Raw genomic sequence first — 25,315 nt, 5'->3', positions numbered from 1 at the left:
GAATTAAGCTTCACTCACACACATACACTTCTGGGCAGGAGAAAAGAGGATTGTCCCTGACTTTGCACTTAAGACCAGTGCAAGGTCCTGGCAACTACAATGTTTGTCTTGGCTGCCAAGGCCATCCAAACACCATAGACCCATGATGCCCATTTCCAAAATTTAATTCAACGTTATAAGATACAACTCAAAGTGCGCTACTGCGAATGAGATACTTCTCAGCTCCGACAACACTGTTTACATTAGCTGCTTACAAACCAATCCTAAACGTGTTTATTTGAAAGATTTTCTTTGTGTGTAGTCCAGATGGCATGGTTGCTTCCAGTTCCACTACTGTTCTCATGCCAGGCAGGGTCCATATAAAGGCTTCCACCCACATGACTACTCCAACAGCATGCTTAACATTCCACAGAAGTGATGTGCCTCCCCAAAGAGCAGGTATTGCTTGCATGATATGCTAAACAAGCTGTTAGTTTGAAACCATGTGTGCAGAAACCAGACTCCCATCAGTATGGCAGCCACCATGGAAGAGTTGGCAACTGTAACATTCAAGGCGGGTTTAAGAATACTACAACAAAAATAAAACTAGAACCTTCATAGAGTAGGAAATCTTTTCAAGTACAGAGATAAACACAATAAATAAATAGTGCAGAAACTTACTGAGAGTTTTTCAACAATAGCTGATTTGCCCTGAAATTGTTGTCCTTCCCACGTAAGGCATGAGGCATCTATCTGAAATAGTAACAATAAAAAACAGTCACCATCTGCATGGGAAAGGAAGATTTCAGTTTGTATAAAGGATACGGCAATAGTTATTAAACTCTAGTCATTTAACACAGAGAACTGCTGAAGTGTCAGTAGAGCTAAGAACAGGTTCAGAGGCTGGCCCCCTACACAAAATAACTGGCCAACTGAAGTCTTGTAAATACACCACAGCAGACAACCGCCCTCCCCCTTTTCCAACAATCTCATACTGGCTAATCCTTACTGTTTTCCCAGCCAGCCATACTGGGAGTTGTAGGAGTTCTTTCTGTCTACACATGCATAGGATTGCACCCTAAGACTATCTTCCCCAATATTTGCTCCCTAGGCCTTTTTCTACATTGTGCCTTGATCCTGCATGCAGCAAATGGAGGCCTTAAGCCAAATTTAATTAATTTTAAAAGAAATTACATAACATGAGCTTCTGGTGCAAACACACCACTTGGGGCATTTAAAAATTACAATTTCATAAAAACAATATAGAACAAATCAACCAAGGAGACAGGGTCAGCACTTAAAAACAAAGCATAAAAACTTTATCTTTCAAAATATTAAACCCTTACCTGCTATATCCAACAAAGCAGGTTCATCAAAGCCTGATGAAATAAAACAGTCTTCAACAAGTAGATAAAAATGGCAAGGGAGGGGGTCAACATAGGGCAAGATGTTCCATTTTCTGGGTGCAGCCACTAAGAAGGCCCTCTCTCATCCAACTCAAATGTCCCTCAGCCCTACTGCTTGTGCCAGCTGTCAATCTAGGTGGTAACGGTGGTGTGGAAAACAATTCTATTTTGGTGCATTTTGGCCTTGAGAATTAAAATGTGGCTTGCCCTTTCCTGAAATGTTTTTTGCTTATTTCTATAGCATGTTTTGATTTTATTGTCATCACCTGCTTTATAGGTCCAATGTGTGGAACAGAAAGTGCAAGCTATTGAGTATTTTAATTGTTAATTTATGAGTACTTCAATTAAACAGTGTTTGTTGCAACAGAACTTGCTCACAGGCCAATTGGGGGGGAGGCAATGCCCCCATCTTCACTTCATTCTTCCAGCCAACCAGTTGCCGACCAGAGGCTTATAACCTACCCTCTTCCTGCTTCCAGCTCCCATCTCGTATCTTGCCCCTGTCCAGACTTCAGAGTCTAAATCATCCGTTTGTGCTCTGGTTTTGACCTCATCTTATCTCCAGAAGCTGCACTTAAGGCATTCCTTCTGGCTTCATTTGCCAACTTAACTAGTGCCCTGGCATTTATCCTTGGGTACTGTCTCGAGGTTTGCCCGTTGTTCTAGCTGCTCTGTTCACAGCCTACACTCATCCTGAGCTTGATGCATATCCTTCCTCAACCAGCCACAATACAGGTACTTTTACATGCTGCCTTGAGTGGCGTCTTTGTTAAACCAGATTGCGCATGCTATTTAAAAGGGAAGTTTTCATTATCCTCTCAAGGTGGCAGAAAGGACTTGGCCAATTCTATTGCACTGCAATTAATACGATGAAATTAGATGATAGTTATATGTCTGCATGGCTTTCTGCAATAAGACTGACCAAATGGAACCACCTGTCCGCCCACCCCATGCAAGTATTTTGCACAGCTTGGAAATCAGATTGGGAATAAATTGCACCCACGCAGAACCTGATGTCAACAGGAAATGCCAAGCACAATTGAAGGACCACTTTCTCCTAACAAGCCATGATGTAGTCTTCTAGCACATGCAGTCACTTTTAGAACAGCCAAGGTATATGTTTGGTCCACATGGGCAATCCTAACCTTCCTCCAGATACATATGTGCTTTAATGAGCAAACAACGTGTGATCAGAGGTAGTCAGCAGCAATTTCAGTGACAAGTGTTACTTGATTCTAGCAGTCCCCATCACTGAACCTGCCCAAGAAAATAGTCTTTTATTAAAATGGCTGAGTACCATCTACAGTAGCCATTCAGGCTGGGAGTGGCAATGGACAAACCAGCTGAAGGTAAGAAATGCCAGCCTATCTTAGCATGACATGATGAATTCTTTTTAAAGTGGTGCATACAGCATAGCTACAACATTCCATTTCCCTACATACTACAGAGATCTTCTGCCTCCCAATCTTCTCTGGGCTTCTGAAACAAGTAGGATAAAGTCACCAGAATCCTCTTAGAGGGATGGAGTTAAAATGTGCTATTATGAACCTAAACATCAGGAACTTTGCTACACAGTAAAACAGGGGTGGGCACCTTGTGGCCCTCCAGATGTTTTGACCTACAACTCCTATCATCTCTCACCATTGGCTATGCTGGCTAGAGCTGATGGGAGTTCATCCAGAGCATGAACTCCCGGATGAGCTCCCATCAGCTCTAAAGCATCCGGAGGGCCACAAGTTGTCCACTTGTGCTTACCAATTTTTACCAAACCGCAGCCCAATAATAAAGTGTAAGTGAATTAAAAAATTTAAAGCATACCTTTGAGAAACTGCAGGGTTAAGATTGTTGTAGTCAAATATTGAAATATGTACTCATTTTAAAACATGTTATAAATATTTGTAAACAAAACAAGAACTACTGAAGTTTATAGAGCAAAATTTAATCTCGAAACTTATTGGTAAGTAGTACATCAGCCTTCCACACTGGGGAAGACTGTTGTACACTGTAACATGGAACTTGTTGTTCGTTGTTCAGTCGTTAAGTCATGTCCGACTCTTCATGACCCCATGGACCATAGCACGCCAGGCCTTCCTGTCCTCTGCTCTTTCCTGGAGTGTGCTCAAGTTCATATTCATTGCATCAGTGATGCTATCTAGCCATATCATCCTCTGCCGTCCCCTTCTCCTTTTGCCTTCAATCTTTCCCAGCATCAGGGTCTTTTCCAGGGAGTTTTCTCTTCGCATTAGGTGGCCAAAATATTTGAGCTTCAGCTTCGGTATCTGTACTTCCAATGAGCACTCAGGGTTGATTTTCTTTAGGATGGACTGATTTGACTACCTTGCAGTCCAGGAGACTCGTAAGAGTCTTCTCCAGCACCATAGTTCGAAAGCATCAATTCTCCTGCGCTCAGCCTTCCTTATAGTTCAGCTCTCACAGCCATACATTACTACTGGGAAAACCATAGCTTTGATTATACGGACCTCTGTCGGCAAGGTGATGTCTGTGCTTCTTACTATGCTGTCTAGGTTTGCCATAGCTTTCCTCCCAAGGAGCAAGTGTCTTTTAATTTCATGGCTACAGTCACCGTCTGCGGTGATCTTGGAGCCCAAGAAAATAAAATCTGTCACTGCTTCCAATAACATGGAACTGGGAGTGACCAAATGCCCATTCAATCAATCTCCAACTTCTTTAGTCACTCCACTGGCTTTCATAGATTTTCCTAGTGAAGCATACACCGTAAGAAGAAAAAGAGGCAGCTGTTGAGTCCATTCCCAAAGTTTTAACACAGAATGATGCAAACTGTCATTCAACACCCACAGAAAGAAGAAATGCCAGTTGTTCAGAGCAGCTGCAATTCACTGTTACCCAGTAGCATTTTCAGATTTTTAAAATTTTATTTGCAATCCCCACCACCTGCTATTCTTCAACAGAATGTTCTGAAGCGTAAAACTGGCCTGCCAATGTAGTGCCGGATCCTCTGCTGTGAGAGGAATGTAGTCAAAAGCACCTGCCATGTTGTACTGACTTAGCCTGGGCATAGATACTTCAGAAGTCTTTCAGCCTTTCCACATATAGTCCAATATGCTTAGTAATCTTCCACACATTTGCAAGTCAAATTCTAGAACAGATGCCATTTTTAATTGCCTCCAGAAAAAACACACTGCCATCCAAGTTTACAGGAGAAGCACCAGCCAGGCCTTTTTTATGCTGGCTCTATGAAAGAAATGCTAATGTAAAACTTCTATAGATTTGGGGGGGGGGGGGGGGCTGTTTTGTCTTGTTGGCACTTCTGGTTTGGCAGTAACAGGCCCAGCACTGGTGATGAAGGTCATTCTAGCCAGCTACTAAGGTAAAGCAATGTCTTGGGAGCTAGTGTCCCATTCTCTCTCTTTCTCATACTCCTCTACGATGAATCAGGAGCAGCACTGATTTGCTTTAAAGCAGGGCTGAGGCACCAGAGCAAACACCACAATTCCTCAACAGGCAAGAGAAGCAACACAGTGCACAAGACAACTTAAGATGTGACTATTTGGAATAAATGGCAGGCATTCCTGAACGATAGTTTGCAATGGCCAATGTTTTTAAGTAAATTGGGGTGGAGGGGGGATAAGTGAGCAATCTTTCAAAATAATCGAAGAGCCCTGTTACAGTAGCTACTTACATATATTGCTCCTAACTGAGTCCTGTCTGTATCAAATAACTGGAAGTAATGCTGTACAAAGCTGGAACCAATCTGTTCCCAAATAGGCTTGTCTCCCATTCTGAATCCTCAGTCAGAGCCAACAACTGAAAAGAAAAGAAACAGCAGTGAAAACTGGCTTGTCTCCCATTCTGAATCCTCAGTCGGAGCCAACAACTGAAAAGAAAAGAAACAGCAGTGAAAACTGAGGAGCCCATAGCAATGCAACTCTGTAACAATATAAGCATAATAGATTGGTTTTTCACCAGAAGCGTCCACATTTTTCACTTACCCAAGATTTTTCACCCATGGGATTTGAGCATCACACCTGCTGAGAACTTTCTCCCATTTGCATTACTGTAGTGAAGCAACTTGATTGCAACTTGCTTATGGACACCAGCACTGAGGCACTCCTTACAGTAGGGGTGGGCATCTCTGAAAGGTTCAAGGGCCAATTTCTGTTCCCTAAATCCCATTTGGGGCTGTACCTCCCACTGCCAAAATCATATTGTTTTCAAGGCAAACCATGGTCCCGGAATAACATGATTTGCCATTAAAATAAGGCACATGGTGACCATGCACCTTGTTTTAAAGGTGAAATGTGGCGTTTTTGCGGTCGCTGCTACCAAAATTCGGCAGCAATTCAGCAGCGGCACTTTGGAGGGTGGCAGGAGGGGCACAAAAAAGGCTGGGGGAGGGCATGTATAGACCACAGGTTACCCATGACCCTTATGTCATGACCCTGAAGAATGGCACCTCCGAAGGCACTAGGAGTGTGAGACTTCTGCTCTGTAGCAATGCCCTCTTATGAGCATTTTTGGCCAATATCCAAAACCCAGAATTAGAACTCCGAATCTAGAGCTGAATCATACTGAATCTAAAGCTGAGACCCTCAACTACTGAATTATATTCAAACAGTCATGCTGAAACAGCAGTAAACACTCTTGGTTCACCAAGTGTCAACCACATCTGGCAGTCCACCTGCTCGCACATGCCACCAAAGCTCTTTTAGTTGCTCACCCTGACTGATCTGAGGCTGGGGTAGGCTGCCAATATTGGGCAACATCGTGGAAGCATAGTACTGTGATTCCAACATATATCCTTTTTGGCGCCTGGCCAAACCATATTTGCTTGCCTGGGCATTTTAAATTGGTTTATGAAGCTGGTTGGTATAACTGCCTGCTTTATGTATCATCTGCCTTTTTTCTTAAGGTTTTATTAGGCATTTAAAAATGTATTACATTTTGTAAACAGCCCATAAGATGAAAGACAATATATAAACATGTTAAAAAAAACCATGCTCACAGCTTTACTTTCTTCCCTTAAAAGGGTAATAGACAGGCCCCCTCAAAGTTTTGCTGGCTTTGATAAGATGCTCCTCCAAGGAAGAGGACAGTCTCTTCTCTGACGTAACACTGAGCTTGAGGTCCAATGAAACTGAGGCAGGCGAGATGAGCCCCTGCCCTTCTCCTCCCAGAACTGATCAGGTGCTTATTCCTGTTGTGCTGAATCTCACACATACTAAGAAGGCAGCAAGGAGTCTCACTGCTTTCTGAGTATCTAGGGAAGGAGGAGGACTCTCCCCTACCTTCTACTCAATTCAGAGACAGAAGTAACAAAACTTCTCTCTATTTCAGGAACAAAGTTGCTTTATACTAAGCTTGTGCACCTTATATCAGGTTTGTGCACTAGGGCAGTTTACAAAATGTATTTGTGCACCTAGCCCAGCATTATCTACTCTGACTGGCTGGCAGCACTTCTCCGCCATCTCAGGCTTGAGGCTTCCTTATCCCCTGCTCACTGGCCCTTCTTTAACCAAAGATGCTAGGGACTGAACCTGGGAGCTTTTGCATGCAAAGCATGTGCTGTACCAAAGTATGTGATCTGTTCCCCAATGCTTTCTGAATGTCAGCACAATGTGAGGGAGAGTCCCTTGCCCTTCTCTATGTTCAGGAGAAAAGCAGAAACACACCCCCCCCCCCCCCGGCATGATGTGCTCTTACCACAGGCAAGCTGGCAAATTTATTTGGGGAGACTCCAGATTGCAGCCCTTTAGGAAAGGGCATAGAGAGCATTACTGCACACATATACACAAATGGCTGCCACAGAGATGTGCTGCATTCCTCCTGCCTATTTTATTTTAAATTATGTTAACATTGACTTTAAGGCTTCCAAACGTATAAAAGGAAGCAGAACAAGAACAGTTGCATTACTGAAATACGCTGTACTGCTATGGAGACTGTGTCCGCTATCAGGCTGGGCAAGACAGGAGAGGAAGCATTTATATCTCACCTTCCTATGATAAATCAAACTCATACCATAGCAGTAGGCAGGGGACCATTCCTCATTTACTTACAAGACTGTATTAAAATCTGTTGCTACAATCAAAACTTACCACCTCGCACTGATTCAATTAGGGCTGGGCATTTAACTGGTCAAAAAAGATTTGGTTGTTGACAGGGAAAGTATTTTTAAAGTGATAACTTTATTAGAACAAAATACACCACTTTAATCATCATTAACAGGTTTGATAGTTATGCCAATTACAAAAACAGATTTAACTGTTATTGTAAAACAATTAAATCAACTTTTCAAACATTTCTGGACTCATGTCCAGTCTCCTTATAGAATCATAGAATCATAGAATAGTAGGGTTGGAAGGGGCCTACAAGGCCATCGAGTCCAACCCCCTGCTCAATGCAGGAATCCAAGTCAGAGCATCCCTGACAAATGGCTGTCCAGCCTCGTCTTGAAGGCCTCCAGTGTGGGAGAGCCCACCACCTCCCCAGGTAATTGGTTCCATTGCCGTATTGCTCTGACACTCAGGAAGTTTTTCCTGATGTTCAGTCGGAATCTGGCTTCCTGTAACTTGAGCCCATTATTCCGTGTCCTGCACTCTGGGATGATCAAGAAGAGATCCTGGCCTTCTTCTCTGTGACAACCTTTCAAGTACTTGAAGAGCGCTATCATATCTCCCCTCAGTCTTCTCTTCTCAAGGCTAAACATGCCCAGTTCTTTCAGTCTCTCTTCATAGGGCTTTGTTTCCAGTCCCCTGATCATCTTTGTTGCCCTCCTTTGAACCCTCTCCAGCTTGTCTGCATCCTTCTTAAAGTGTGGTGCCCAGAACTGGACACAGTACTCCAGATGAGGCCTAACCAGTGCTGAGTAGAGGGGAACTAGTACTTCCCGGGATTTGGAAGCGATGCTTCTATGAATGCAGCCCAAAATAGCATTTGCCTTTTTTGCAGCCACATCACATTGTTGGCTCATATTCAGCTTGTGATCGACGACAATTCCAAGATCCTTCTCGCTCGTAGTGTGGTTGAGCCACGTATCCCCCATCTTGTAACTGTGCATTTGGTTTCTTTTTCCTAGGTGCAGAACTTGGCATTTGTCCCTATTAAATGCCATTCTGTTGTTTTCTGCCCAGCACTCCAGTCTATCCAGATCACTTTGAATTTTGTTTCTGTCTTCCAAAGTATTAGCTATCCCTCCCAATTTTGTGTCATCTGCAAATTTGATCAGCATTCCCTGCACCTCCTCCTCCAAGTCATTAATAAAAATATTGAAGAGCACTGGGCCCAGGACTGAGCCCTGCGGTACCCCACTCGTTACCTCTCCCCAGCTTGAGAAGGTCCCATTGATAAGCACTCTTTGAGTCCGATTCTGTAGCCAACTGTGGATCCACTGGATCGTTGTTTCATCTAGCCCACTTCGAGCTAGTTTGCTCATCAGGATATCATGGGGCACTTTGTCGAAAGCTTTGCTGAAGTCGAGGTATATGATGTCTACAGCATTCCCACGGTCTACAAGGGAGGTGACTTGATCAAAAAATGAGATCAGATTTGTCTGGCAGGACTTGTTTTTGACAAATCCATGTTGGCTTCGAGTAATCACTGCATTGTTGTCAAGGTGCTTCCAGATGGATTGCTTTATGATCTGCTCCAGAATTTTCCCAGGGATTGATGTCAGACTGACTGGTCTGTAGTTCCCAGGTTCCTCCTTTTTACCCTTTTTGAAGATAGGGACAACGTTAGCCCTCCTCCAGTCATCTGGCACTTCCCCGGTCCTCCATGATTTCTCAAAGAGAATAGACAGCGGTTCTGAGAGCTCTTCTGCCAGTTCCTTTATGACTCTAGGATGCAGTTCATCTGGCCCTGGAGATTTGAACTCATTCAAAGTAATGAGGTGTTCCTTGACCATATGCCTGTCGATCTCAAGCTGCAATCCTGCCCCTTCAGCCTGTACTTCGCCTTTGCCAGGGGGGTCATAGACCCTCTTTTGGGAGAAGACTGAGCCAAAGTAGGAATTGAGCACCTCTGCCTTTTCTATGTCCTCTGTTATCATTTTGCCATCCTTATTTAATAGCTGAACAACCATTTCTTTCCTCTGCCTTTTACTATGCACGTAGCTGAAGAAAGCCTTTTTGTTGTTTTTAGCATCCCTCGCTAACCTCACCTCGTTCTCCGCTTTAGCCTTCCTGACGCCATCCCTGCAATTCTGTGCTACCTGCCTGTACTCTTCCTTTGTTACTTGGCCTTCTTTCCACTTCCTATATGTGTCCTTTTTTGTTTTCAGGTCATCCCTAAGCTTTTTGTGAAGCCACATTGGCTTCTTCTGTTGTCTTCCACCTTTTCTTCTTGTTGGAATTGTTTGTGATTGTGCCTTGAGAATTTCCTTTTTTAAAAGTTCCCACCCATCTTGGACTCCTTTTCTCGCTAGCATTGCTTGCCATGGGACCTTACTGATCATTGTTCTGAGTTTATTAAAATCAGCTTTCCTAAAATCCAGGGTACGCGTTTGAGTACACTCGGCTTTTGCTTCCCTTAGAACCAAGAACTCAAGTACAACATGGTCGCTTTCCCCCAGAGTTCCTGTAACTGCTACTTTATCCACTAAGTCATCTCTGTTGGTTAGGATCAAGTCAAGGATAGCCGATCCTCTAGTTCCTTCCTCTACTTTCTGTAGGAGGAAGTTATCCGCCACACAAGTCAGGAATTTCCTGGAGGGGCCATGTTTTGCAGAATTTGTCTCCCAACAAATATCGGGGAAATTGAAGTCCCCCATTACTACTACATCATGCTTCCTTAAAACATTGGCTATTTGCTTTTCAAAAGTTTCATCCTTGGCTTCTCCTTGATTGGGTGGCCGGTAGTAGACTCCGACCACCAGGTTCCTTTTATTCTTTGCTCCATTTATTTCAACCCAGATGCTCTCGATGGGGCTACCAAGCTCCTCCTCCTGTATTTCTGTGCAGAGATATGTATTTTTCACATACAGTGCAACCCCGCCTCCCTTTCTGTTCCTCCTGTTCTTTTTGAACAAGTTATATCCTTCAACTGCTGTATTCCAGTCATGAGAGTCATCCCACCAAGTCTCAGTTATACCTATCAAGTCATAATTTCCCTCCTGTATTAAGAGTTCAAGTTCGTTCTGTTTGTTTCCCATACTCTGGGCATTAGTATATAGACATCGAAGACTATGTGCTTCATAGTCTGGCTTTCTTCCTACATGTGTCTGAAGACTATTATTGGGCGCTATCAGCGCTGTTCTCTCCATTGCAGTGCATGCGCCTACGTCCATTGTTACCCCCAACATTACATCTCCCTTCCCCGTAGGATTCAGTTTAAAGCCCTCCTGATGAAGTTCTTCATGCTGTGGCCAAACACGTTCTTCCCAGCCTTTGTGAGGTGCAACCCATCCCTAGCCAACAGCCCATCTTCCAGGAAGTATAGCCCGTGGTCCCAGAATCCAAATCTCTCTTGTCGGCACCACCTTCGTAGCCAGTCATTCACCCGGAGTATTTTTCGTTCCCTTTCTATCCCTCTTCTAACTACTGGAAGGATGGATGAGAAAACTATCTGGGCCCCAAAGTTCTTGAGTTTCCTTCCCAAAGCTTCAAAGTCTGACGTGATCTCTTCGTAGCTCCGCTTGGCGGTATCATTTGTTCCCACATGGATGAGAAGAAAGGGATACCTGTCAGTGGGCTTTATGAGTGCAGGCAACCTTTCAGTCACGTCTCTAATCTGTCCTCCCGGGAGACAACATACCTGGCGAGTCCATGGGTCTTCGCGACATACTTGGGTCTCGATCCCACGCAGCAAGGAGTCTCCCACTACTACCACTCTTCTCTTCTTCTTCTTGTAGGCCTGGGTTTCATCGCCTCTGTTTGACTGACCTTTAGCCTCTTGCTCACTCTCATGCAGGTTCCCCTGTGATTCTTCCTCTGCAGGCTGTCCTCCAGTCTCATCTGCAAGTACCTGGAATCGGTTCCACAGCTCCACCGCTTCCACTGGTGCAGAGTGGCGTCTAGTTCTTCTTCTCCTAACTGTCACCGTTTTCCAAGGAGTATCCTCTACTCCATTTTTCTTCACCTCAGCATTTCCCACTGCCTCATCTTGCTGTTGCTCTTCAAGCTTCTGGTCTGCCCTTTGCTGCTGTAGTTCCCCCATTCTGTTCAAGAACTCTTCGTGTTCTCTTATTCCCCGGAGGGTTGACAGTCGCCGCTCCAGTCCACTTACTTTTTCCTCCAGCAGCGTGATCAACTTGCACTTGTTGCAGGTGTAGGCCATGTTGTTCTCAGGCAAGAAAACAAACATTGCACACACCTTGCAGGTCACCACCACTGGAGAGTCTTGTCCTTCCATTGCCTCTTTTCCCTTTTTGTGTCTAGCTTTGTGATTGTTCTAGACTAGCCTGTGCCTGCTCCTCTACTCAGTAGAGGTTAAAAGCAGAGTCCCACTGGTGTGGAAGTGTGTGTTACAAGACAAATAAATGGAAAAAAGTTAGTAAAGAAAAATAAAAAAAAAATGTTAGGGGCCTCCCCCTTGACCTCCCCTGCCGAACTCCCCTGGCCAACTCCTGTTTGCTCCCCCTGACCGCTCGCTCTGTTCGCTCGCTCTCTGGGAGCTTGCCTGCTTCTGTAGTCCCTGGACCAGCTGGAGCAGCTTGCTCTGCTCTGCTCTGCTCAGCTGGGAGGCGGGAAACAGACTGAAGCTTCCCGCCCAGTCAGCTGCTGGGAGTACTCAGGCCACACCCCTCCAATTCAGTTGGAGCTCTCAGAAGCTCCTGGTGAGCTCACAGCCAGTCAGAAGGATAAAGGGCAGCGCCCTGGGCTTCCTGCAACCCACTTACCTCTTAGCCTCTGTCTCCTTTGTCTCCTTTGTCTCTTCAACCACTGCAACTCCCCTGGCCAACTCCTGTTTGCTCCCCCTGTTCGCTCGCTCTGTTCGCTCGCTCTCTGGGAGCTTGCCTGCTTCTGTAGTCCCTGGACCAGCTGGAGCAGCTTGCTCTGCTCTGCTCTGCTCTGCTCAGCTGGGAGGCGGGAAACAGACTGAAGCTTCCCGCCCAGTCAGCTGCTGGGAGTACTCAGGCCACACCCCTCCAATTCAGTTGGAGCTCTCAGAAGCTCCTGGTGAGCTCACAGCCAGTCAGAAGGATAAAGGGCAGCGCCCTGGGCTTCCTGCAACCCACTTACCTCTTAGCCTCTGTCTCCTTTGTCTCCTTTGTCTCTTCAACCACTGCAACTCCCCTGGCCAACTCCTGTTTGCTCCCCCTGTTCGCTCGCTCTGTTCGCTCGCTCTCTGGGAGCTTGCCTGCTTCTGTAGTCCCTGGACCAGCTGGAGCAGCTTGCTCTGCTCTGCTCTGCTCTGCTCAGCTGGGAGGCGGGAAACAGACTGACGCTTCCCGCCCAGTCAGCTGCTGGGAGTACTCAGGCCACACCCCTCCAATTCAGTTGGAGCTCTCAGAAGCTCCTGGTGAGCTCACAGCCAGTCAGAAGGATAAAGGGCAGCGCCCTGGGCTTCCTGCAACCCACTTACCTCTTAGCCTCTGTCTCCTTTGTCTCCTTTGTCTCTTCAACCACTGCAACTCCCCTGGCCAACTCCTGTTTGCTCCCCCTGTTCGCTCGCTCTGTTCGCTCGCTCTCTGGGAGCTTGCCTGCTTCTGTAGTCCCTGGACCAGCTGGAGCAGCTTGCTCTACTCTGCTCTGCTCTGCTCAGCTGGGAGGCGGGAAACAGACTGAAGCTTCCCGCCCAGTCAGCTGCTGGGAGTACTCAGGCCACACCCCTCCAATTCAGTTGGAGCTCTCAGAAGCTCCTGGTGAGCTCACAGCCAGTCAGAAGGATAAAGGGCAGCGCCCTGGGCTTCCTGCAACCCACTTACCTCTTAGCCTCTGTCTCCTTTGTCTCCTTTGTCTCTTCAACCACTGCAACTCCCCTGGCCAACTCCTGTTTGCTCCCCCTGTTCGCTCGCTCTGTTCGCTCGCTCTCTGGGAGCTTGCCTGCTTCTGTAGTCCCTGGACCAGCTGGAGCAGCTTGCTCTGCTCTGCTCTGCTCTGCTCAGCTGGGAGGCGGGAAACAGACAGGCTCCTTAGAGGAGCCTTATAGAGCAGATAAAAAAAGATCACAAGGAGGGGGCACTCCCTGGTTCCTGCAGCAGGTAAGGTGGATTCAAGGGAGATCCTAGGGAATAAATAACCTTTGCCACTAATGACAGCTTATGTTCTTGTTCAAAGATCCATGCATTTATGGCACGAGCAGTTTTTCTATGCCTGGTCAACTGACTGGCATGTCAACACTAAATCCAAGAGTGCATGATTTTACACTTATAACATTAGCTTTTGATGCAAAATATCAAAGGCTAACACAAGCAAGGGGACAAGTAATTAAGCAGAACCAACAGTACTCACTATGGCTTTGCACAAGCACATGCAGCTAAGAACACAAGGCCAGAGAAATCCCCATTTTCTCTACCAATGACCCCACATTTTAGTTGTAACGGATGAAATTTGTTACAAGACAAGGTGTAAACCTGCCTTAGATCAGCAACCCCATATAATGTAAACTTCCAGACAAAACTCAGTTGCAGTAAGGGCAAATATAATAAATAAAATAATAAATCCACCTTATTAAAACTGCTAAGTAGACCTAGTAAAGATCAAAGTAGAAAAGAACTCTAGAACAGCCTTCCCCATTCTGCTGACTTCCAGATGTTTTGGACTATAACTCCCATCATACCCAGCTGGTATGGCCAATGGGAGATGTAGATGGGAGATGAGTACAGCACATCTGGAGGGCATGAGGTTGGGGAAGGCCTGTCTGTTTAGCATGGGTAGATGTAGCCTCAAGTATTTCCTACAAATCACCACAGCCGCATTACTACCGAGAAAACAATTGGAAGTCAATTATTCTAGAAGCACATACAGGAAACACTTACACAGCTCTTAATGGTGATAAATGTTTGAGGCATAAAGAAGCAGGACAGAGTGCTAAGAGAGACTGATGAGACAAAGCTCAGAGTAGATAGCTAATCTGTCCAATGTTTTCCAAGAGTGAGTACACACAGCTTGACTTGCACGTTCATTTTAATCTCAGATTAATGTGACCATGGAAACATGGTCGGTCTGTCAGTTCAAAGAAAGATTTTGTAGTTTCTGAATGGATGACTATACTTTAAAATGCTATGGAGAGCAAAAATGGAGAAAATTATTTCAAATTCCAGTTTAGGGAGCCAGTATGACATTTCTAGGAGGCTGGGCAATTAGGTACGTGAGCTTTCTCCCACACTAGCATAGATACTTATTTCCAACTTTAGTGTCATCTGCATTTAGCAATTCAGCAGTGAAAGGGAGCCACAACTCTTTTGTCCCCCTTGGAAAAGTTAGCTGAGTGAGCCAAAAATAAGACTCTGAAACAAAAAAGGAAACCCAGTCTTCTGGATCAGTCTTCCTGAACTGGTGCCTTTCAAATGGATTGGACTACAACTCCCAGCATTCCCTAGCTGCATGACTAGAGGGGGGACGGCTGGGAGCTCCACATCTGGAGAGTACCAGGTTGGGAAAGACTGATCTAGATGTTTTGACAAGCTACTGCCCATAAGAGAAGCAGATCGCTTGCCTCTTGCACATGCCTTGTAGAGTGATCAAACTTCCTTCTTGAAAGAAGAGATCACCTAATTAATCTTGCTTAATGTGTCTATCCAACAAGGGCATACATATAGTTTCCTTGGAGAACTATTTACCAAATAGTTTAACGGTGCAATCCTATGCTTGTTTGGACAGAAAAAAGTCTGACAACTCCCAGCATTCCCCAGCCAGCCATGCTGGCTATTTATTTTCAACATCTATATACCACCCACTCAATACAGTCTCTGGGCAGTTTACAAAACTAAAAAACAAACTAAAGCCTAAACATCAAATAGATTTAAATATTGCTTACCCAAAGCCTTCTAGGTAGGAAAAACAAGACATTCTAAATCAGTGGTGGACCATGTGGCTGTCTAGATGTTCTTGGACTGCAACTCCCATCAGCCCTAGCCAGCATAGCCAAAGGTGAAGGATGATGGGAACTGCATCCCAGCAGCATCTTGAGGGCCACACATTCCCCATTTGTGTTCTAAATAAATGAAATCTTAAAGCAGAGATGGGGAACCTCTAGCCTATGGGCCTAATCAGGCCTGCACAAACTCCCTATCCAGCCCGCTGAGCCCCCAAGTGCTCCAGGCCTTGTCCCCTGGAAGAATCTCCTCTGTGATTCTCCTGTGCATTGTTCCCCCTCCCAACTGATGATGACTGAGATGACAAGCAGCATGCAAAGCCAAATCCCTGCTGTTATCTCCAATCAGTGCACAGAGAAAAGCAAGATATGGGGCGGGGGGGGGGGCTGAGACCCCAACAACACTCCTGCCTTAAAGGTATAAATCTATTCCTGCTTCTTTAACTCTGGCTCTTAAATGACGGTTTGGTTATCCCGCAAATCAGGCTAGGAGTTTGGGTAACCTGCAAATACTTTTCGGCTATCCTGCGAATGTTGGGAGTTGTAGGACTTTTTTCCACTAAGCATGCATAGGATTGTGCCCTAAAACATTTTAGCTGATTTTTGGTACTCTGTATTACAAGTCTGTCAACAAAAGGGTGGGAAAAGCAGTACTGGGGTACAATCTCAAAAACGATAGAATGTTCTCAGTACGAATCCAAGGCAAACCATTCAACATCACAGTAATTCAAGTCCATGCCCCAACCACTGAGGCCAAAGAAGCTGAGGTTGATCGGTTCTATGAAGACCTACAACACCTTCTAGAACTAACACCAAAAAAAGATGTCCTCTTCATCATAGGGGATTGGAATGCTAAAGTAGAAAGTCAAGAAATCACCGGGATAACAGGCAGGCATGGCCTTGGTGTACAAAATGAAGCAGGTCAAAGGCTAATAGAGTTTTGTCAAGAGAACATGTTGATCATAGTGAACACTCTTTTCCAACAGCACAAGAGGCGACTCTACACATGGACATCACCAGATGGTCAATATCGAAATCAGATTGATTATGTCCTTTGCAGCCAAAGATGGAGAAGCTCTATACAGTCAGTCAAAACAAGACCTGGAGCTGACTGTGGCTCAGATCATGAGCTGCTTCTTGCAAAATTTCAGCTGAAATTGAAGAACGTAGGGAAAACCACTCAACCATTCAGGTATGACCTAAATCATATCCCTGATGAATATACAGTGGAGGTGAGGAATAGATTTCAGGGATTAGACCTGATAGACAGAGTGCCTGAGGAACTATGGACAAAGGTCCGTAACATTGTTCAGGAGGCAGCAACTCAATCCATCCCAAAGAAAAAGAAATGCAAGAAAGCAAAGTGGCTGTCTGAGGAGGCTTTACAAGTAGCGGAGGAAAGAAGGCAAGCGAAAAGCAAGGGAGAAAGGGGAAGATATATCCAACTGAATGCAGAGTTCCAGAGAATAACAAGGAGAGACAAGAAGGCCTTCTTAAATTAACAATGCAAAGAAACTGAGGAAAACAACAGAATGGAAAAGACTAGAGATCTCTTCAAGAAAATCAGAGATCTCAAGGGAACGTTTTGTGCAAAGACGGGCATGATAAAGGACAAAGAAGGCAAGGACCTAACAGAAGCAGAGGAGATTAAGAAGAGGTGGAAAGAATACACAGAAGAACTATACAGGAAAGATCTTAATGTCCCTGATAGCCATGATAGTGCGGTCACTGAACTTGAGCCGGACATCCTAGAGAGTGAAGTCAAGTGGGCCTTAGGAAGCATTAGTAACAACAAAGCTAGCGGAGATGACAGTCTTCCAGCTGAGCTATTTAAGATCCTAAAAGATGATGCTGTTAAAGTGCTGCACTCAATATGCCAACAAATTTGGAACACTCAACAGTGGCCACAAGACTGGAAAAGGTCAGTTTACATTCCAATTCCAAAGAAGGGCAACGCCAAAGAGAGTGTTCAAACTACCATACAATTGCGCTCATTTCACATGCCAGCAAGGTTATGCTCAAAGTCCTACAAGCTAGGCTTCAGCAGTATGTGAACCGAGAACTACCGGAAGTACAAGCTGGGTTTCGAAGAGGCAGAGGAACTAGAGATCAAATCACCAACATTCACTGCATCATGGAGAAAGCAAAATAATTCCAGAAAAACGTCTATTTCTGCTTCATTGACTACGCTACAGCCTTTGATTGTGTGGATCACAACAAACTGTGGCAAATTCTGAAAGAGATGGGAGTACCAGACCACCTTACCTGTCTCCTGAGAAACCTGTACGAGGGTCAAGAAGCAACAGTAAGAACAGGACATGGAACAACCGATTGGTTCAAAATTGGGAAAGGAGTACGACAAGGCTGCATATTGTCGCCCTACTTATTTAACTTATTTATGCAGAGTACATCATGAGAAATGCCAGGTTGGATGAATCACAGGTCAGAATTAAGATTGCTGGGAGAATTATCAACAACCTCCGATATGCAGACGATACCACCCTAATGGCAGAAAGTGAAGAGAATCTAAAGAGCCTCTTGTTGAGGGTGAAAGTGGAGAGTGCAAAAGCTGGTTTGAAGCTCAACATTAAAAAAACGAAGATCATGGCATCTGGCCCCATCACTTCCTGGCATATAGAAGGGGAAGAAATGGAAGCAGTGACAGATTTTATGTTCTTGGGCTCCAAGATAACCGCAGACGGTGACTGTAGCCATGAAATTAAAAGACACTTGCTCCTTGGGAGGAAAGCTATGGCAAACCTAGACAGCATAGTAAGAAGCAGAGACATCACCTTGCCGACAAAGGTCCATATAATCAAAGCTATGGTTTTCCCAGTAGTAATGTATGGCTGTGAGAGCTGGACTATAAGGAAGGCTGAGCGCAGGAGAATTGATGCTTTCGAACTATGGTGCTGGAGAAGACTCTTACGAGTCTCCTGGACTGCAAGGTAGTCAAATCAGTCCATCCTAAAGAAAATCAACCCTGACTGCTCATTGGAAGGACAGATACTGAAGCTGAAGCTCAAATATTTTGGCCACCTAATGCGAAGAGAAAACTCTCTGGAAAAGACCCTGATGCTGGGAAAGATTGAAGGCAAAAGGAGAAGGGGATGGCAGAGGATGATATGGCTAGATATTATCACTGATGCAATGAATATGGACTTGAGCACGCTCCGGGAGAGAGCGCAGGACAGGAAGGCCTGGCGTGCTATGGTCCATGGGGTCATGAAGAGTTGGACACGACTGAACAACAACAGCAACAAATTACAAGTCTGACATATTAGTTTCTAGCTTAGATTCTTTCACAGCTAGCTTGCTTTAACATCTTTTTTCCCCAGAAGCAAGACTGCCCAATCCTGATGCTGATAGTACTGTGACAACTCCTTGATCCTTAGCAGGAGGTGGACCCAATATGGCAGGTACCAGAGAACATAGTGGGTTGTGATGCCCAGATCTCAAATAACATTTCTATGTTTTTAATGTATGTCTGAATTCTAATGAAGGTTCAATTTTCCTTTTCCACATTAACACCTAAAATCACATTGTTCACTTCCAGGATAACAAAGTATTATTCTAATATAGGGATGGGCAGCTTGTGACCTTCCAGATGTTTTAGCCTACAATTCGCATGTTCCCTCCCCATTGGCTATTCTGACTAGGGCTGAGGGGGGTTGTAGGCTAAAACATTTGGAGGCCACATGTTGCCCATCCCTGTTTTAATGTCTATGGATTTTTATCCTCTCCAGGTAGAACTGCCTAGGCTGTGTGGAACTATCTTCAGACCACTATGCCCTTGTGGACCAAGTAAGTGCCTCTTCTCTTTTGACAGTCTTTTCATTCCCAATATATCCTAATATGTGACATTGCCGACAGGTTTAATTCTATATGAGGTTTAGCATTCAAGATTAATAGTTGCTTGAACCAAAACGCTGGTAGCAAGCTGCCATAGAATGTGCCACATTCAGGCAAATCCTTGTTACCTGGTTCAAGGGGGCTTAGAAGCAAGTCACCTTTCCTCACCACAAACCCACCCCACAACCCAGTTACAATCGTAGTCTCAGGGCTGGGTGGAAATACAATAATGTGAAGTCTGTACAATATTCATAAATTCTGACATTGCATGCCACTTTTAGTACTACTATATGTTCTTCTCAGCTTTGTAAATATGTCCGCAAAGATGGCTAGCCCACAACGTATTTCACTAGTTCACCTGTCCATACATACACATTGGTTGTTTCCGGCCATAGTTATCAGTTATTTCTTTCGGATTACTAATGTGCTCAATGTGGGACTGCCTTTGATGAATGTTTTGAAACGTCAGCTGATGGATAATGCTGCAGCCTGACCATGGACCAGACCCACTTATAGGAAGCATGTGACACCCGTTTCAACAAATTCATAGGCTACCAGTTTATTCCTGGGCACAAAGTGCTGGTTGTGATCTACAAAAGCCTGGGAGCATGCTACCTGAAGGGCTGCCTTCTCCTCTACAAGCCTGCTAAAGTCCTGAGATCTCCCACAAAGGCCTTTCTCTGTGGCTGCACTCAATCTTTGAAACTCCCTTTTGAACAAGGCACACCAAGCCCCCTCTATGATATCCTTTTACTGTTAGGCTATACATATTTACATGCCGTCTTTTAGCATGTCAAGCTGATTTTATTTTTTTCAATTTACACTTTCTTTACATGTTTTAATATGGCCACTGTTTGGGGGGGGGTGTTTAATCACTGACTGGTCTTATATTCTTGTTATAATTTCTTTTAACAGTTCTATTTTTTTGTGATTGTATATGTAGAAAAATGGAAATTGAAATAAAGAAATAAGAATCAACCTTTATAATGCTTCGGTGCCTGGTCGCCTGCAGGGGATTCATATTCACCACAGGCGAGTGGCTGTTCTTTCTAAAGAGCAATAGTCCACTCAGTAGAAAACCTCAATCTCTTCCATGCTTTTCCTAATGTCAGGCAAAAAGAACAACTGTTTCAATACTGAAATTGAGCCATCAAGACAAGTTACCACTGTATTTCTGATACAATATCAAGACCATTACTTTCAAGAACAACCACATACTAGAGAGAAATCCAGTTTTGCAGATCTGTCAAAGTTACAGAAAAAAACTGCTGTTCACAGGAATCCTGTTGATCAAAGTATATGTCTAAAGAAAAGCAACTATTAGTTATGTCAGTTTAGTGTTATTATTTATTACATTTCTATTTCAATGAGAACTACCTATGGCAGGTATAGTATGCCATATTTAGACAACAGGAAAATCCACACATGTTGAATGCTTGGGAGTAAAAAAAAACCTGCCTGTGACTTTGTTTCAATATTATCTTCTTCTTGAAGCCTCACCAAAATCCTAATGTACTATATAAAAGCTTTTTTCCCAAAAGATAAGCACCCTCCCCCTGAAATTGTAAGGAGTTAGATGAAGCCAGACCTTTTTTGGAAGGGAGTTTCAGAGTTTAGGGGCCATGACCTAGATCTCTTCTGAGCTAGATGGAATATGGAGCAAGGCCCTGACAATCTTAAAGGGAGAAGAGGTTCACAGAGAACCTGGCATTCTCTAGTACCAGGTATGGGCAGACTTCACGAATGCAGGATCTACTTTGGTGTGTTGGGGGGGGGGGTGTTACCAGATGCCTGAGGTTCCCAACTGGAACTAGATGCAAAATATCATCTGGGGACAGAGCCAGATGCAAAACAGTGGCTCAGGGGATAAAATCAATTACCTACTGCACTCCATAACCCACATTGACTAGCATATACACCTGTGTTACCATACTATAAATCAGGGAATGTAATAGAATAATTTGAATAGCAGGAGCCTTTGAGTTGTTACTATGCTTAAACAACTGGAAGTCAGAAATCTTTGCCAACCTACTGCAAATCATCCAGTGATCTACCAACAGATTCCCACCTACCATCTCATGCTGGTCCCTGAAAATGCATGCTATACCTATGCGTATCATATCCAGCTCTTCTCAAGTTAATAGTCCCCGATATCTTCTTTGAAAATATTCATTAACTACCATCCACTTAACTCGTTGCTACCCCTTTTTCCACTATTGGCTTTTTGCATCTGAGAAGTGTTAACACTAGGATGCAACACAGTAAAAACGTGCCTTCAGTATGTTTCTATGAATACATTTTCCCATTTGTTACCCATTAGTCTAACAAAGTTGGTCAACTGATTACTATATTTAATCTCAGATACTTCCTGCGTTCTAAACACTGCATTAAAGAATTCACACATACTCACTTCCTGCTCCAACTTGAAAGTCCTAGGCACCTCAATACCTTGCATCAGCAAAATCTGATGATGTTTAAAGGGGGTTATTTTGTGGTCCTGATTTATTGACACTTATATTTATTTACTTATTTATTGCACCCATATCCTGTCTTTTTTCCTCTAAGTAATCCAAGGCGGTATACATAGTCCTCGTCCTCTCCATATTATCCTCACAACAACAACCCTGTGAGGTAGGGTGGGCTGAGAGTCTGTGACTGGCCTAATGTCACCCAGCATGCTTCCATGGCCAAGTGGGGACTAGCACCCAGTTCTCCCGGCTCCCAGTCCAACACTCTCACCACTACACCACACTGGCTCTCTCTTCTTCTTATATCCCCTCTTCTATCATGGAACTTAAGGCAGCGTACATGGGGCTCCACAGTGGTTTCCATCCAGGCACTGATCAGACACAACTTGCTTAGCTTCAGCGAAGTTGCTATGCCATGTGCCCTCAGACCACACCCCGTGGTTGATCCCAGTGTGACCGGGCAGAATAGTCAACTTCTGCCCTTTCCCACAAGTCTGTAATTCCATTTATGTTGAATTTCATTACTTTGGATAATATTACTACTTTGGGTAACAAATGTTGCCACCTTAGCTGCATTTTTACAATCCATTGATCAAGGAGTTTAAGACAGGAAAGGCTGTATAACAAATGTTCAGCCCAATATTATCTCCTTGTTAAGAAAATTATTCACTAAGGGCACAGTCCTATGCATGTCTGGACAGAAAAAAGTCATACAACTCCCAGCATGCTGGCTGGGGAATGCTGGAAGTTGTAGGTCTTTTTTCTGTCTAAATATGCATAGGATTGCACCCTTCATAATGTATCTTCGCAGGAGATCAAAAGAGCCAAGACCTGAAAGTTTTCAGCAAGGCTGTCACTTGATTCACACCTGCTTGTAAAGACATGGAAAGAAAACAACAGAGAGTTTTAAGTCTACAACCAAGGAAGGATCGGTTTCTCTCCTGCAGTTTTCTGCATGCTCTCTTATTGACATCTGGAAGTGGCGGTCAAAAACAGGGCCAGCCCTAAGCAATAGCACGTTCCCTGAAAAGGAACTCCCACTGAGCTTAAATGGAGGAATGTGCTTATGGGCTGCAGGCAAAGTTTTCAATGAACCACTAGCTTTCAAATCGGGTTTCTCCTTACCCTTTTAGAAACCCCTACTAAACTCTCACCGCAGACGCGACTATCAAACACGGCCCCGACTGCAAAAGGCGGCTCACACACCGGATGAAAAAGCAAAAACTTATTCGCCCGAGGCCAGAAACGTTCGAAGGGGGATCCCTCTCTCGCACGCGCGCAAATACTCCCAGAAGGAGCACCATGGGGGAGAAAGCCCTGCGCTGGCAATACACGCGCGGGCAGGGGGCGTGCGCATTCACACGCACGCATTTGCACGGGACTACCGGGCTCCCCTAAAAGGAGGGTGGGGGGCTAGATAATCTTGCACTAGCAGACAGGGGGCTCTCTCCTGTTCCTCGGAGAAGGAAAAGCACCACGGGGCGCTCGCTACTCGCCGACACACCCTTCCCCTTCCCCAGTCTGAGGGAGGCCGCGGGTGGGCTGAGGGGAGATGGACAGCGCCCGGGCGCGCCCTCGCTCGCCAGGCCCAGCCCGGGCGCTCGAGCTGCCAGAACGGAGGCCGCGGCTTCCTTTCCTTTCCGCTCCCGCCTCAGTCGCGCCGCAACACTCACCTCGCGGCTCCCTCTAGGCTAATGGCGGCGGCGGCGGCGGCGGCGGCGCCAAGTGCGGCCCAAACCCACTGAGCTCTCGCTCTCCTCGCCCGCCGTCCCCGCCTCTTCCGGCGCGCGCCAGCACTGCCGGGAAAGCGAGTCCCGCCGCCGGCGCTTCCACCGCGGCGCTCCCCTGGAAAAGCCGGCGCACTACAGCTCCCAGCAAGCACCGCGCGGCGGGCTCTCCGGACAAAAAGCTCCCTTCGGCCGCAAAGCATCGTGGGGCGCGCGGTGCTTTATTTATATGTTGCGTTGCCCGTGCCAAGGCGGGGGGCGTCGCCGGCCCTGGAGCGCCGGGCGCGATCCCCGGAGGCGCGGCGAGGCTTTGCCGCAGGGGTGGCGATGGCGCCTCCTGGGATTCCGCCATTGCCAGCTGTGGCTCTCGGGGCGGCGCACACGCCGCGTCGCGTGCGGGAGGCCTCCGATGCGGCCTCGCGTTGAAAGGGTCGAGTCGCTTGCCGGTGGCGGGGAGCGTGGCGGCCTGCCGTCTCTTGCCACGCAGAGCAGACGAGGGTGCGCTCGGCGCTGGGCAGCTTGATGTAGGGCGCAGTCCTGTGCATGTTTAGGCAGAAAAAGCGTCCTGCAACTCCCAGCACTCCCCCCAGCCAGAACAAAGTCCTAGGGCTGCCAGCTTTCCCTAGCCAGCCATGCCTGCTGAGGAATGCTAGGAGCTGCAGGCCTTTTTTTCCCCTGTCTAAACATGCATAGGACTGCACCCTTAGGGTGGAATCCTATGGATGTTTAGACAGAAAAAAGTCCTACAAACATGGCTGTGTGGAAAGCCTTTTAAACAGAAAGGTAGGCCTTTCTGTTTAAACATGCATAGGATTGCATCTTTAATGTGTTGAGACAGTTAGAGGGGGCATTGCTCCACAAGTCATCATATCCCCGGGTTTAAAAAGGAAAAGAAGAGCTACTTCCATTTGGAACCTAGAAATTTTTTTTAAAAATTGTTGTTCAGCCGTTAAGTCGTATCCGACGCTTCGTGGCCCCATTTTAAAAAACAGTTTTGTACAAACTGAAGGAAAAGCGGTAGCTCAGTGGCAGAGCCCCTGCTTTTCATGCAGAGGGTCCCAAGTTCAATCCCCAGCACCTCCAGGTAGGGATAGGAAAGAATCCTGCTTGAAAGCCTGGAGAGCCACAGTGTCAACTATGGGGATAGATGGACCAAGGGTCTTGACTCAGTATAAGGCAGTTTCCTACATTCTTAAATAAAAGAAACCCAAAGCTTTGTTAGAATCTATCATCCCTAGCTATTTACAATGAAATGTAAGAGTTGTGGTAATGAATTGCTTATACAACAAAAAATTTGTAAACTGCCTTGGCTGGCTTCCGAAATATGATAAATAAAACTATAACCTGGGGTCCCCAACGCAGTGCCTGAAGGCACCTCTAATGCTGCGGACACAGCTGTTCAGCAGGCAGGAAAAGAAAGCAAGACAAAGGGGTAGAGGGGAGAAAAAGACCAAGGCTAGAGGCTGGGGGGGGGGAGTGAGGTAAAGAGGTGGGGCAGCAGGAGAGAAGTAGTGAAGCTAGAGGCTGGGAGTGGAGAAAGAACACAAATGAGAAAGGTCTGTGTGGATGGAAGAAGATTGGGCAGGCCAGGAAACAACTCTTTCCATTTCCTCCACCCTCCCAGCCTGCAGCCTCACTATTTCTCCCCCCCCCCCCCGAACACTTGACAAGCCAGGCCCCCATGGCAACCATTATGTGACTAGCCCCATCCTCCACAGGAGCCATTTTGTGGTGGTGGCCACAGCAGTTTCTCAGATTACTAAAGTGACCACAGGTCCAAAAAGGCTGGGAACCCCCACAGCCGTATAATGACACTTTGACTATAGAACACGTGCTGAATAGATGATCATATTTATCTGTTGTCCTATTACAAAGCTGATTGGGGCTCAAAGAAAGAAGAAAACATTAGCATCAACTTTTCATTATACTC

General features: G+C 45.6%; 1 protein-coding gene across 4 annotated transcripts in view; it reads right to left on the bottom strand.

Moving 5' to 3' along the window:
* The window catches only part of NUTF2 (nuclear transport factor 2), a 32,506-nt gene extending 9,075 nt beyond the window's left edge, over positions 1-23,431 (bottom strand). For 2 of the 4 annotated variants that reach the window (XM_084813218.1, XM_084813220.1), the window contains exons 1-4: positions 23,332-23,431; positions 20,170-20,292; positions 5,047-5,171; positions 661-732 (exon numbers count right to left, since the gene is read on the bottom strand). In XM_084813218.1, coding sequence (XP_084669344.1) covers positions 661-732; positions 5,047-5,145 — 171 coding nt within the window. In that variant the 5' untranslated portion in view covers positions 5,146-5,171; positions 20,170-20,292; positions 23,332-23,431. The remainder of the gene's footprint in view (positions 1-660; positions 733-5,046; positions 5,172-20,169; positions 20,293-23,331) is intronic. The other 2 variants (XM_084813217.1, XM_084813219.1) reach the window with 1 other exon arrangement.
* Positions 23,432-25,315: the final 1,884 nt, after the last annotated feature.

This window comes from Heloderma suspectum, chromosome 8, assembly GCF_057233095.1.
Source record: "Heloderma suspectum isolate Gila_16-S chromosome 8, 16-S_ref, whole genome shotgun sequence".
NCBI lineage: Eukaryota > Metazoa > Chordata > Lepidosauria > Squamata > Helodermatidae > Heloderma > Heloderma suspectum.
The sequence above is the reverse complement of the archived record's forward strand: the minus strand, read 5'-3'. Positions and strand labels throughout refer to the sequence as shown.